Raw genomic sequence first — 14444 nt, 5'->3', positions numbered from 1 at the left:
GAAGGAAGAGAAGGAATAGACTAATAAAGACAGGAGACAGGAATGGTTGGGCCGATACCGATGACCGTTAGCCAAAAGACGGATTCCATCAGACAGAGCAGACCGATGACCAAACAAGCAACGGATGAGCGCTCTCTGATCGTAGACCCTTGACTAGTAAAAGGTGCGCGTTAGCGCTATTTTATACAAAAAGTTTCTTGCTGGATGAGCTCCTAGCGCGAAAGCCATTTATCGATAGTTATACAAGGCGATCGGAGATCCCTACAGAAGATAGCTTTAAGAAGCCCGATGCTTAAACTCAAATTGCCATAGATCGCGATGAACTCATCAGATGAACTACTACAGGAAAGAAGACCAATTCGACCGAAGACCCTATAGACCGTTACAAGACAGCTCGACCGGGAAGTAGCATATCTTTCAAGAAAGAAATTCGGTTACAAGGTATTCGCCCTAATTGAATAAAAGCTATCTTGAATAAAAGAAGGGAAGCGGTTTTGATTGGATTGACGGATTGAGGACTAAAGTCATGCTTTACCAATTTCCAATACCTACTCTTGATCCTGCTGATGTAATTGTTGCATAAAAAGCTTCTATTTCTTTAGCACCTACAGTCATGCTGACCGAAGCACCTGTACTTCAATCGATGAAGCAAGGTAGGGAGATATCGATTAACTAAGCACGGGAGATATTCGCTAAACAGATAAGCGGGATATTGAATAAAAGAAGGGAACCGTATTCGTGGACAGATGAGCGTTTGCGACCGTTTACAAGAGTGAATACTGAAACAGACAATTCCAAATGCCCTCAGACAGATGCCACTAAACAAGTAAAGGACAACGGACAGTATTCGTGGACCGGGAAGAGCAACTCTCATTCAAGGAAGTGGACCGTTGACGACAGCAGGCCGGGAAGGACAGATGCTAATAAAAAAGCCGATTATCGCATGTTTTTAGAGGCCTGACCCATCTGACCCCGTAAACTCGCGATATTTAGCAAATAAAATAGGCCATTCCGGACCTTTTCCTCATGTCGCTACCAGCTACAGATCAGATATGACCGGTTGAAGAAAGAAGAAAAGAACAGCTGCTAACACGGGCGGTAAGGCATATCTTTAATAGAAAGAAAGATATCGATTCCTTTATAGTTATAGTAGAAGGGGCTAGCCAACCCTTATTCTTGCTTACCGATATGCTTAAGAACCCAACAAGGCATGGCAAGAGGCAGAGCTCAAAGGAAGGAGAGATCTTTCATACAGATTGAGTACTGATTCCGACCGTTACAGATTCAAGATTCCCGGTTGGGCCGATTGATTAGACCGACGGCCGGAAAGGGGTTGGGGAATAATGAAAAGAAAGAAAAAGATTGACGAAGGGAGGACAGGACGGGAATGAACCAAGCATAAATGAGAAATTGCGCGAAAGCCGTTGCGAACAAGCAAGGGATGAGCTGCGCGAAAGAACTTGATTGATAAAGGAGCCCGTTCGGGCCCCCTATATAAAGGGCTTTAGCCTTTTCTTGCTCGTTAGCGCTTTGCTTTACTAATATAATAGAAAGGGGCTGCTAGTTGTAGCGCGCTAGCGCCCCTATAGAGTAAGGCTCTTCTTCTGCGAGACTCCATCAAAATCCGCCACTCGTTGGTTGGTGTTCAATTCTTTTTATTGAGACTATGCCTTCAATTCCATTCTTCGTCTCCCTAGTCGCAGTATTCTTGCTCAACCCAACATGCATTTTAGAGTGCCGTGCCGGGGCGATAGGCGCGCCGCAGTCACGCATTCGAGCAAGAGCCTTTGCCTTTCTTCGCTATGTAAATAGAGGGCCGGAATAAGTTCAAGACCCTCAACAAAAGAATGGATTAAGGTGATAGAGTGTTATCAGGAGACGCTAGGCTTCGGAATTGAAAAATGGCTCTTTTTTTTGTCGTCAGCGGATTTCGCTCATCAAGTTCTTGTTTGATCTGCCGCTGTTAGAACACCACAATATTCGTCCTTTTGGGGTTAATGCTCTCAATGGTGAATCGATCATTCGAGATCCTTTTCCTTGTGCGAGGACGGAATGGAAGAAAAGTAATAAAACCTGCGATGGCTACTGAATAACCTCCTTTTACTTTCTCAATAATAAAGCCTTTGACCTTTGTATTCGTTCGCCAAATCTTGTTCAATTCCATCCAAGCTCGGTTTTGTCTTAATCTTCGTGGAAGAAGAAGAAGCGGTTCACCAGCCACTACATCTGTGGATCCCACCAAATCATTAAACCTGGCGGCTGCTCGCTCTTTGATCAGTGATTCACCGGCCACTAGATCGATGAAGAATCTCTCAAAAATCTGCTCTTTGATCAGTGATTCACCGGCCACTAGATCCAGGGATCCCACCTTATTCTCAAACCTGGTGGCTCGGTTGATTGGCACTCCTGTAGGCTCATCTTGCATACAAATTCTGGGGGTCCCAGGTCCTGCATCCACCAAGAACATTTCTTCCCTTAAGCGTAAAACTGAAGATTGTGAGGCGTTTCCACTACATAAAAAAAAACTTGAATTAGATCTTGGAAATGATCGACTCAAATAGATGCTCATCATAAGCTTTTTTATTTTTTTCCTCCTCTTCCTATTGATCAGAAGCATCCAGCAGCGCCACGCCAGTAGAAAGAGTTAAGCTACTAAGCTAAGCTGCTGTTGGGGAACTCGGTAGAAGCGATTTGCCGCTTCCGCCTCTCTAGGCTTCACAATAGCTCCCCCCTATATAGAAAGAAAAATGCCAAAAAAAACGTTACTCGTTATCAGCGTATCCCAAGATTATTTTCATATAGATAGAGTTGGGGCCGCCTTCTCTGATATCCCGACAAACTTCTTCCAAAAATGGGAGTTCCCTCTTGTCTTGTTCGGCCACCTTCCACTCTGGGTTGGTCTCCAGTTCGGCCCGCCTCTCGTCAAAGAAGTCGATAAGGGCTTCTTGAGGATTGTAGGCGGCCTTTTCGGCCAATGCTGGATTCTCCGAAAGGACTTGTTGAAAAAGAGAACAACATTCATGTTTCAGCTCCCGGATTTGGAGATCTCTATTCTCGAACTCGAGTAATCGGTTATACTCTTTCTGAGAGGGAGCTTGATCCAGGGCGGTTTGAATATTGTTCCAATATTCCCCCTTTTCTTTATCCAGTAGAAAGGGGGTCTGGTCCCTTTCGAGCCGTAAAATTCGATTCTTTATTGAAGACTCTAGACTCGAATTTTTTACAATAGAGGGTTGGTGGGAAGGTCCTGCTTCATCCCGCGCCACACTTGGTGGATTCACCGATGTGCCCTCCATTTCCGTTTCGGAAAATGGTTCTAACAAGACCCGCATCTCGAAGGAATCCTCCGTCCACGAAGACGAGCTTGATGGGCCGGAATAGGGAAGGATTTCCCCACCCGAAGCACACAGAATTAGCAAACCAGAAAGACCAGCATGACTACAACAACTACCTAAGCGAGAAACTAAGTAGATTCGTATAAAATAGCAAAAGAAAGAGATGAAAAATAGAATGATAATAAAGAAAAGTCGAAAGCCGTACTTGTTATTCAACCGAAAACAAAAACGACGCAAGATAAATATCAAGCCCAAAATCATTATTGCAAAAAGGACGAGATTTTTACCTGTTGTCATTCTCTCGGTAACTTCCGCTCCTAGAAAACGTTCGCAAAAATCTGCTACGGAACTACCTAAAAGAATTAGTAAAGAAAAGAAAAAATGACGGATCCTAGGAAGATTTGTAGATAACACTCGAAGGAATTTCATGATTTTTTTTTTTGTAGGATCGCAATTTCTGCGAAGTCGGTGCCAGTAGTGATATCCTAATTCGGCTACCTCTCCCACTCATCAAGGCAGACATAAGAACCTAAACTATTGCCAAGGGAGACCGGAGTTCTCTTTGCCCCTTCACCTACTAAAGGATCAGTTACTGGAGTGCTTTGCTTCTCAGGGCCCTCCGCGTCAGAGTGACCCCGCCGGGGCGATCCATTCACCCGGAGTTAAAGTTCGATCCATTAGGTTCTTCGATTTGTTCGGAAAAGAAACGAGAGACAAGAAAACATCTTTGATTACGATTAAAAGGAACAATCTCAAATAGACCAAGATCCAATTTCGGGTCATTTCTTGGTGAACATGATCTGCCATAATCTCTTCGATCCCTTCATTTATGTGCCAGAATACAGAGAGATTTGGTAGGAAAGTGGAAGAGACTTTTTTGTATATGATAATCAAAGGGAGTGGCAAAGCTGCAGTAATTCTTTGGAAAAGCCCGGTTCTCTTTGTCTTCGAGCTTTCATTCCTCAATCCACTGATTTGTTCCTTCATATACCTCCCCACCAATAGATAGAGACAAATAGGAATAACCGAACCACGTCTACAAAATGCCAGTACCATGCAGCTGCTTCAAAGCCAACGTGATGCTCCTTGGTCAGATGACCGAGATATTGGCGAATACCACATATGATCGAGAAAAGAGTACCTATAATCACATGAAAACCATGAAAGCCAGTTGCTAAGGAAAAGGTAGAACCATAAATACTATCCGAAATAGTGGAGGGTGCTTGATAATATTCCATTCCTTGAAAGCCAGTGGATACTAGAGCCAGTAAAACGGTAGCTACTAAAGCGTAAACTGCCCGTTTTTCCTTCCCCGCGAGTATAGCATGATGAGCCCAAGTTACGGCAGCTCCGGATGAAGGGAGAATAGGGGTATTTAGAAAAGGGATTTCCCGAGGATCTAAAACCCCAATCCCTTTTGGGGGCCAAATACCTCCGATCTCTACCGTAGGTGCCAAAGAAGAATGAGAAGAAGCCCGAAAAAGAGCAAAAAGGAACATAACCTCCGATACGATGAACGGAATAGAACCATATCGAGGTCCTAATTGTACGACTTTGGTATGATGTCCTTCCAACGTGGATTCACGTATAACATCGCGCCACCATACGAACATGGTATATAGGATAAATATGATGCCCAAACTGAGAAGTGTTGCACCCCCTTGAAATGGGTGCATGTACATCACACCTCCTACGGTGGTTGCCAAAGCTCCGAGTGAACCCGAAATAGGCCATGGACTTGGATCTACCAAATGAAAAGAATGCCTCTGAGATTCAATCATAAACCACTTTGCCTCGGTTGTATGTAAACCCCCCCTTCACCCCCACCCCCTAAAGTGGTAAAGAAGGGCTCTTTGGGGTCTAATTTTCTTTATATCTGACAGGACAAACAAATAGGAAGGGATGGTTCTTTCATTGCATTGATAGAAGTCTAACTAGAAAAAGATCTCTCTATTACTTTGAGAATCGTTGGTTTGACCGACGAACTACGTGGGAAAATGGACCTTCTTTCTTTGATTTTCAGCAAGCATTTTTTTAAAGTAAGAATTCCATTCAGTTCGGTTTCGGAAAACTTGCTGGTCGCGGATTAGTGCGTTCTGCACCGCCGACGGCCTAAAATAAAAGGCGCTGGTTGATCTCTCTGGTTGAGGCTGCATTCATTTATTCAACTTGACACGTGGGAAGGGCTTACTCTCCTAGTGGCTCGGCTTGGTCTCGCTCCCTTCACGCACTATTCCTCCCCACTAGAGCGATTGAGAATCTCGAGAACCTTTCTGAACGTCCGTCTTCGCGGGGCGATTTGAAAAGGAGTATATCTTTCTTGCTTGTAGTGCCTTCCATTCCACTTTTCTGATCGAGAAAGAATTTCTTCCGGTCATAATGAGATTAAAAAACGATGCTTCCTTGGCCGTGTGGAACATGGATTAGCATTATGTCATTCCTACAAGTGATCCCCCATCCAGGATTGGAAGAAGTGCTATATGAGGACTTCGAGATCAAATAGAATATGTTTCTTTCCATTCCTCGTGAGCCACTTATTTCTCCGAAACAAGAGATCAAAGTTATTTGACTCCTTTTTCCCAATAAGTCGACGGCGTTACACCATTGGGATACTTCGAATAAACTAGAGTACATATAGGATACACCGGTGCTAAAACCTTTTCTCAAGATATCTTCCAAACTGTTGGGGTCGTTGCTCCGGATGTTGTTCCCCCGGTGTGAAACCAGTTGGTTCCGTAGTTTTAGAATTCTGCTGATCCCAAGTACTCCATCTCCATCATTGCATATGGGAATATAGAAAGTAAAGAGGAAAAGGCATGACCAGAAGAATTGTGTGAAATAAGTGAATTTATCCAGTTGAGGCATTCTTGATTGAGAAAAAATGATTCCCTCCAGACAGCTTAACTCCGTCAAGCCTGTACGAGTAGTGAAGAACTATAGTGAGTTGTGGTTGTTGACCAACGGAAAGCATGGAAAAAAAGGGAGGTTCCGAAGGTCCGGAAAGCCCTCACTTAAAATATGGGACATTTTGATCCCCCTTTCCTATCACCCCCCCCGGTTCTGGTTCAGGAAAGGGTCAACGCAAGGATCTTACTTCGAAGCAATCTCTGGAGTTTTCCCTTATCCGAACGGGTCTTGCAATAAAATAGGATTTCATATTGAGCTCCAAATATACGCTATTGGGATAGGATGGCTCCTACTAGCTCTCCCCCCCTAAGAACCGCACGTGCGAGTTCCCCCGCATACGGCTCAAGTGGCGAAGGCCCTTTCCTTCGCGCTTGGTAAGCGCTTCGCTGTAGCCAAGCTTACTGCTAGCCTTACTAATCTAAAGCTAGAGCCAAGCTTCGACCGCGACTGCTCGTCGCTTCTGGCCGCCTTATTCCGTCACCCGAGATCCAAGTCAGCACCGGCAAAGATCTCTTGATTCCCCGCGGCCGGGCCGGCTTGGAAGCAAGCTACCGAAAGCTTCTGGCGACTCGCTTCTACGCCCGGGCCGCCGCCTATCCTATCGGCTTGGAAGCAAGCTACCTGTCGCCTATCTCACGCCCTTTCAACTTTTTAGTAAGATAGCCCTCTCGGAGAAAAAGCGGATTTACAATCAGCCTGCTTGCTTAAGCCTAAGATTGTAGGGGAGCACCCTGATTTACAATCAGCCTGATCTACGAGCACTTCTGATCAAAGATCAGCCTGATCTACGACCACCCTTTCCCCTTTGAATAATAATAAGGGCGTTAAGCCAAAGCTCCTTCCTTCAGCTGGGTGAGCCTTCGCTTTTTGGATCGTCTTCTGCCCAATGCGGTACCCTCCCGTTTTTTGGTTCCCATTGGGTTTACCTTGTTCACAGGTCGACCCCATGGCAGCAAGAAAAGGTGATCTTGTGCTATACTCCGGTGATCTCTTTCCTACCGAGGCACGCAAACTCCCATCGTGTCCCAGATCACATTCCGTGAATCGAAAGGGGAAGCCTACTCATCCATCAGCTCCTCTCGTAGATCGGTGCGGTTTTACGAAGCGTCTAAGCACAGTTCACTCGCGTTGATCAATCAAGAGTTTTGCCGCCACTCCTTAAGGTTACCTGTTGTATCATACACTTCTTGCAATGTTTCCCACGCTTCATACCCCCCTCTTTCTTCTTAAGGTAAGGTAAAGGGCCAGGCATGGTGGGGTAGGAGCATCCTGTCGGCAATCTTTTTGGCTTGACCAAGAAGTCTTATGTCCTCCGAGTCGCACGGCGTTTTAACCGAAAGAACTTCTTGCGCAATTCATGCGTTTCTGTTTTTATGACCAGAAATTGTTTCTTGATTTCCATTTCAAATTGTTCTCTGGACTTTTTATCAATATGAGGTGATCGTAACACAGTATATAAGACTCGTGATTCAGGCAATCCAATCTTCCGTGTGTAAGGCGGAAGCCCCCAAAAATGGTTTTCAAAAAATGGGTGATCAAAAGATCGAATCACTATGCGTATCTTGGTGGTCGTAACTTTTGGTGGTCTTTCTTTTTGGCTGACTCCTCTTCCTGTTCTATTGATCAGAAGCATCCAGCAGCGCCACGCCGGTTTATAATTCGATTCTAAGTGGGCTAAGGCTCCCCTTATCCCCCCCTTTTCTTTCCCCCCTGGCCGTGTGTGGGCCACACTTCAGAAAGGCCCTACGGGGGTCCTTCACTTACTTGTGTGAGCCCCCCGCCCGCTCACGCTCCTTACCAACAACCCGGCGCTTCGCCGCTGCACATTAGCAGAAAAAAGTGAGTGAATAGCCAGCTCCATGCAAGTTTATCAATCGGTTTCCTTTATCCTGTTGCAGAAATATGCAACTCAAGAAAAGACAGACTTCTTTGTGAATTAGAAAGCACTGAGAAAACTTGTGCATAGAACTTGCTATCTTTTTTTTTTTAGAGAAATGGTTTTCTCCGCTATTTGAAGAATTTCGTTTGCATCTTTTGACGCATGCTCTTTGTAGAGCCAAATCCGGTTTGCGAGAATTTTTCTGGGTCCGGGTCCGGAACCAGAAGTGGTAGTTGGTGTAATACCGCTGCAGACGGGCCCGCCGCCTGAGAATTAGAGCAAGAAGCACTCTCGCGCTCTCGAGCGGTAAGCGGTTGAGCGGGATGAGCCGCCTCGTTTTCCGCAAGAGATCGGGGGACAGGTTCCCCCAAGCCTCCTCCAGGGGGGGGCGAGTCTCAATTCGAGATCGAGAGAGATCTCCTCTTCAGATTCTTAGGAATGTACAGATTCGCGCTCTGAATCTGAATCGCGAAATGAAAATGCTAGAGGCGGCTCGTCTGATTCAGATAGAATCAGATATCTTATTTTCTTTTTTTTACTAAAAAATTAGAGAATCAAAAAGAGTGAATATGAAATGTGAAATCGGATTTCCTTTTCGTGCCATATGCGCTTAGACTTTACTTTTTCCCCTTTTTTCGGGGACTTCAACGGGCCTGTAAAGCTCATAAAATGGCAATTCTTCACGTTTTAAACCCAGAGACCAGAGCTAGTGACCAAGAAAGACCCAAATCACATAGAGAAAGAACGGAATTCATTCGAACCTACTTTCATAAAATCATCAATCGAAGATCTGATCAGATCTCGTGAATAAAGATTTCGTGGATGGATGGAAGGACCAGCTACAAAGAAAAAATTCTCTTCTCCATAAGCAATTACTTATGGCAGGATATCAATCTATCGAATTCGAGGTAGATCCCCAGAGCGAGCAGCAATTGCGAAAGATATAACAAGAGGGGCCGGATCTCTTTTAACAGTCAAAAGCTCGAAGCGAAAGAGGGCCGGAAAGGATCCGTAATTAAAAATGAGGGCACTCGCAGCATTGACCGGAAATGTGGTAGACCAAAGAATAAGCTAAGCAGACAAGAATAAATCCTTTCCCTCAGACCACATTAGCACTTGAGCTCAGAACATTTTTGGGAGAAGAAAGACTCACAAGGAGGTTGGGCGAGGTGCATCTAGAAAATAAGTTTACCACATTTTAAGGGACTACTGGTAATCTATGATAAGGGCTTTAACCGGGCTTCTTCCTAAAGAAAGAGGCGTCGAGGCGACCACTAATACACACTACACCTCTATGAGGGGGCTTAAACTGGGCTTATTCCTGAAGAGATATTTGGCGTTAAGACGATCACAACCTATGGAGACAAATAAACGAGGAGGACAGGCAAACAGAGATGGAAGTAGAGAGCTAACCTAAGCACAGGAAAAGATCCATTGAAAGAAGGGATTCGGGGAGGGAATGGTTGACGATTCACTACTATCTATCTAGTTCAGCTCACTACTTAACTTTCTTCTCAAAGACTTCCCACTTTTCAACTGAACTCGAAGAACTGAGCCTATTTGTGTCTGCTGCTTGCCACTCCGAAGTTAAGTTTAGGATTTACTTTCCGTAGATTGATTGAGTCAGTGGGGAAGTGAGCTGATCTCGCCTTTGTTGATCCGGTTGAAGAGAGTTCTCACGATGTAGCTGGGTCTGTCTGCTCCAGTCTATGACCTACCGTTTGCTTTGCTAAGCAGTACGCCTAAGATAAAAAAGACAGGTGGCATAGCGATCCCTACCAATACGACTGGACACCGCATCTCGTCCTCAACTCATTCCGACACTGTGAGATCCTATGGTCACGCCTTAGTCCGGGGCTTTTGGGCATTATTAAGAAATGTGACTCTCCACCTATTTCATTGTGTGTTTACTCTCCTTCTGCGCTTATAGTATATAACGTAAGACTTTGCTCCGAGCCATCTTGTTAAGGAAGGGCGGCTAGGGTCTACTTTTCTCATCTGCTTGAAGCCTCTCACTCCTTATAGGTACCGACCTTAAGATTGAACTTTTGGGAAAGCTACTGCCTTCCATACTTTCATCGAATCTCGGATATCGATCGGTGCCTAGAGAGGACCCTTCTAAGGTTCAATTCCTCTGGATGCGAGGGGCATGGAAATAAGAGAATGAAAGTCAATGATCAGCTGCTTTCCCCGAGGTTATCCCACCCAGGCGGTAGCATTTAACTACCATCAAAGGATCCAACTATTTTTTCTAAATAGGGGTTCATCAAAGCATAACCGGGCTATTTTGTTTTGGACCAGCCAAGCCCCGGATGAAAATAAGGCAGCTTGAAATGCCAGCCCGAAGACCCATTCTGCCTGCTACAGATGCTTGATATGCGCTAGCCTATCCCGCATATGAGACTGATTGCTCCTTCTTGCTTAACGTAATGGAATTACCTGATATGAAAAAGACAGTCATGTTCACTGCTACTGCTTTTGCCTTTTACCGCTTATGCTTTCCGACAGTCAGACAGTCATGCCAGCTTTCCTGAAAAACCTGTAACCAGACCTCTTTCGAGCCATCTCTGCTTTGCCCGCTACTAGACCCGTCCCTATTCTCTTGAGAAAGAAATTAACCCTATTATATATGAAAAAAAGTCATTTATCAGAACCAGCCTCTATAACGACTCCAACCCCTTTGCACCACCACATCGGAATGCTTATCTCCTTCCTATTAAAGTCAAAACTGCATATCAGATAGTCCTACAGCCGAAGCCAGCAAATTCCATCAAGTTGAACTCTGACGGCGCCTCTGCAAGCTATACTCGGAAGATAAAGAGTTTATTGTGGCCAGACTCACTATTGAAATGTAAAGGATTTCACTTATCGAACGACTATCCTATTTACGTTATAAAGGACGGTAGATACACTCTTTAAAGTCAATCGAATTCATTACTTCTCTGGCTCAACCCAAACAAGAGATAGAGATAGAAGTTTCTCCTTCAGCTGCCTGAAGCTGCTAACTACCTGGCTACAGCTTACTACTAAGACTTTCTTTGAGCTTAACCTTCTCACTACTATCTATCGTACTATCTTGACTTTCTTCTCACAACTTACGTTCTAAAATCAGTTTCCTTTCTCACAACTTCTCCTTCTATTATCACTTTCTCACAGGCCGGAGATTGGATTCAATAGAAGAGAAGCCCCCTACTTCACTTCTTCACTCAACTAGAAGCTTCGTTGCCCCGCCCCTACAGCTACAGTGAGCAACTATCGTATGAACACCGGCTTTCTTCCTTCAGCTTGAAAGCGGATGATGCCTAAGAGGGAGTCCCGCTTTGAGTAGAGGAGGTTGACTAGCTCAATTGATCTTCCCCACTTCTAACGACAGAACCGCTTGAAACAGCTTTCTACTGGCCTAACACTCGGCAGAAAATCACTTTCTCCTGAAGCTATCAAGCCCATAAACAAATCCTTTTCCTCACATCGGATTACATGATTCTGTGCTCACAGCTTCTCCTTTTCTTCCAAATTGAGTGGTGAGGGTGAGTTCTTGACTGGTTCGTGAGCTGCTATAGTTCTATTTGAACTAGAATTCCGCTACGCCCCTTCTCCTTCGCTTCAGCTTTCCCTAAAGCATTTCTTTGACCTAAGGCACTGAACGAGGGGAAGTTTACTTGTTCATGCTTCATCTCGAATTTTTCTGTATTCTCTTCACCTTCGACTGAACGACGGAACCCAACTACGTTGTTTCACCGCTCTGCTCTCTTTCTCCTGAAGCTACCCGCCCGGCCTTTCCTTATTTTCAATGAGACGGAGCTGAACTACTAAAGTTGCCAACTAACCTACAGCTCACAACGACAAGTAAACTTACCTCTTAAATATCCCTGGGGCTTCCTGTAAGGTCTTCTACTTCTACCCCTGCGTGAAAGCGTTTTGCTACAGGTTTGCTTGCCCGTTGGTTAGCTGCATCTGTTCTTTGAACATGGATGGGACCTCGACGGTACCGATTCTAAGTCGTTCTCCAAGAGTATAAGTCCTTCTCCAAGCGGTTTCTATGCGCTCACAGCTGCTCCTTTACTTGACTAGCTCACAGCTTCCCCTGCCCTGACTCGAACGGATTGAGATGAAACTGCTTCTTCTGCCCACAAGGAGACCCCGTAGTAAGCAACCTTTGCGTAGAGGTAAGTTTTAGCTTTACTAGACTGAGATCTTTAGCTTGACTCTTTCTCCTTTCTCTTTTCTTGCGGAATGGGAAGGATGGCTAGTTGGAGGGTTGATCCTTCTCTCTTTGCTTATGAAATCTGAACTTCTTAACTCGACTCTCAGTACTATCGGTTTCGTCGCTGTCCTACCGCCTATGGTCACTACTATCGTAGTGCCTTCTGCCGCTAACCTTTCTCCTAAACTGCCTGTAAGTGAAAGCATTAGCTGGTACTTACTTGCCCTTACTTGAAAAAGTCCATATTCAACTCAAAGAGGGGAGGGGTTAACCTAATTAAACTAAACCAAGGTAAGACCCACCTTTACTAGAGCTGAGCTGCCTTATTTCCCGCGTTTTATAAACAGAGAATCAAATCCCCACTGCTTCCTCAATTACATTGACCCATACAAAGAAAACCCCCACTGACTCCTACATATTGAAATGGATACTTTCTTGGCTCGCGAACAAGCACGATAGACGAATTAGCTACTACTGATTCTTACAAACCTTGACTTAGTTCCGTTCGCTACCGGCCCTATTTAATGTTATATTAACATAGAGTTCCCGGGTGCAGTGTTTAAAAATAGAATTGATTTTCATTGACCGATAGGAACCAGAGAAAAGAACTGAATGGGCTCACCGGCTTGCTTCCTTCTGCTTGAAGGCAGAACTAATCCATATCAGAGTCAGCAATCACAGAACTTGAGTACCGGCCTACCCTTTCTAAGAGGACGAGGACCCTTCTACCTTGACTAGAAAACCGCAACTTCTGATTTGGTGCTGTCGATGAACTGGGCGTAGAAGCCCTGCCTTTCACACCGAACCTTGAAAGCGGCCTTAAACAAATCAATAGAAACATCAGCAACCACAGAACTCAGAAAGAGGACCATGCAAGCTAGAATCCCGCTAAGGAAGAAGGATGCAGGACCGTGAAAGCTCCTGCTAAAAGAAGGGATGCATTTTGGTAGTACTCGATTGAGCCTATTTCTAGCCTTCGGCTGAGAGGGATTGAGGCGTATTGAACCGAGGTTATGAAATGATTCAAGAGAGTCCACTTATTCAATATCAGAGAAGACAGCCAAAGAGAATCAAGAAATAAATCCAAATCAAAACTTTTTCTATCTTATCACATTCATTTCCCTTCAATTATATTTGAAGATTCTTCATGTATAAAATAGAAATGCTTTTAGTTCGATCTATTACTAATATATTTTTTTGTTCCGTACTTGTTATATTTGTTATATTCTAGTCAATCCAACCGGTTGAATTGTTGTTCATATTTAAATGAAATGAATCGAGATTGATAAGGAGTTGATCAATGATGCTCGAACATGTACTTGTTTTGAGTGCCTATTTATTTTCTATCGGTATCTATGGATTGATCACGAGTCGAAATATGGTTAGAGCTCTTATGTGTCTTGAACTTATACTGAATGCAGTTAATATAAATTTCGTAACATTTTCTGATTTTTTTGATAATCGACAATTAAAAGGAGACATTTTATCAATTTTTGTTATAGCTATTGCAGCCGCTGAAGCTGCTATTGGACCAGCTATTGTTTCGTCAATTTATCGTAATAGAAAATCAACTCGTATCAATCAATCGAATTTGTTGAATAAGTAGTATTAATATAGAAATTTGAATATTCATCAATTCAAATTAGCATGTATAATACGTAACGTATGATTATGTTTGCGAAAACGTAAGAAATCAATCAAAGTATCTTGGCCCTCTCTCATGAGTCGATCCAGAAGTAAATTGATTAGAAAAATTCTGGTAAGTCATTGATTCATCTAGTGTTTAGATATATGATTCATTTACAAATTTACTAGATCGAAAATTTATGACGTTTAAAAATTTATAGATCCAATGTCACATTCAGTAAAGATTTATGATACATGTATAGGGTGTACTCAATGTGTCCGTGCCTGCCCCACAGATGTATTAGAAATGATACCTTGGGACGGATGTAAAGCTAAGCAAATTGCTTCTGCTCCAAGGACAGAAGACTGCGTCGGTTGTAAGAGATGTGAATCTGCCTGTCCAACAGATTTCTTGAGTGTTCGGGTTTATTTATGGCATGAAACAACTCGCAGCATGGGTCTAGCTTATTGATACGTTCCAGAAAACTCTACT

General features: G+C 44.0%; 7 protein-coding genes and 1 pseudogene across 7 annotated transcripts, besides 1 other annotated feature; 2 read left to right on the top strand and 6 right to left on the bottom strand.

Moving 5' to 3' along the window:
• Nucleotides 1-1963: 1963 nt before the first annotated feature.
• Nucleotides 1964-2467, bottom strand: rps1 (ribosomal protein S1). The gene has a single exon. It carries the CDS (start codon nt 2465-2467, stop codon nt 1964-1966), a length of 504 nt encoding a protein of 167 aa, YP_002608382.1.
• A 1492-nt stretch (nt 2468-3959) lies between these two features.
• sdh4 (succinate dehydrogenase subunit 4) lies at nt 3960-4391 on the bottom strand. The gene has a single exon. The coding sequence runs from the start codon at nt 4389-4391 to the stop codon at nt 3960-3962; it is 432 nt and encodes a 143-aa protein (YP_002608381.1).
• cox3 (cytochrome c oxidase subunit 3) lies at nt 4319-5116 on the bottom strand. The gene has a single exon. It carries the CDS (start codon nt 5114-5116, stop codon nt 4319-4321), a length of 798 nt encoding a protein of 265 aa, YP_002608380.1.
• A 604-nt stretch (nt 5117-5720) lies between these two features.
• Nucleotides 5721-6200, bottom strand: atp8 (ATPase subunit 8). The gene has a single exon. It carries the CDS (start codon nt 6198-6200, stop codon nt 5721-5723), a length of 480 nt encoding a protein of 159 aa, YP_002608379.1.
• Nucleotides 6201-6400: 200 nt separating this feature from the next.
• Nucleotides 6401-7815, bottom strand: rps10 (ribosomal protein S10). The gene is given in 2 exon segments: nt 6401-6513; nt 7566-7815. Coding segments are annotated over 2 exon segments (363 nt in total).
• An 884-nt stretch (nt 7816-8699) lies between these two features.
• On the bottom strand, nt 8700-8725 carry rps3 (ribosomal protein S3; annotated as a pseudogene).
• Nucleotides 8726-13405: 4680 nt separating this feature from the next.
• Nucleotides 13406-14444: part of a sequence feature (horizontally transferred from chloroplast DNA) that runs on past the window's edge.
• Nucleotides 13626-13931, top strand: ndhE (NADH dehydrogenase subunit 4L). The gene has a single exon. The coding sequence runs from the start codon at nt 13626-13628 to the stop codon at nt 13929-13931; it is 306 nt and encodes a 101-aa protein (YP_002608377.1).
• Nucleotides 14178-14423, top strand: psaC (PSI 9 kDa protein). The gene has a single exon. It carries the CDS (start codon nt 14178-14180, stop codon nt 14421-14423), a length of 246 nt encoding a protein of 81 aa, YP_002608376.1.

This window comes from Vitis vinifera, mitochondrion, assembly GCF_030704535.1.
Source record: "Vitis vinifera mitochondrion, complete genome".
NCBI lineage: Eukaryota > Viridiplantae > Streptophyta > Magnoliopsida > Vitales > Vitaceae > Vitis > Vitis vinifera.
Note: the sequence above shows the minus strand (reverse complement) of the source record. Positions and strands in the feature narration are given on the sequence as shown.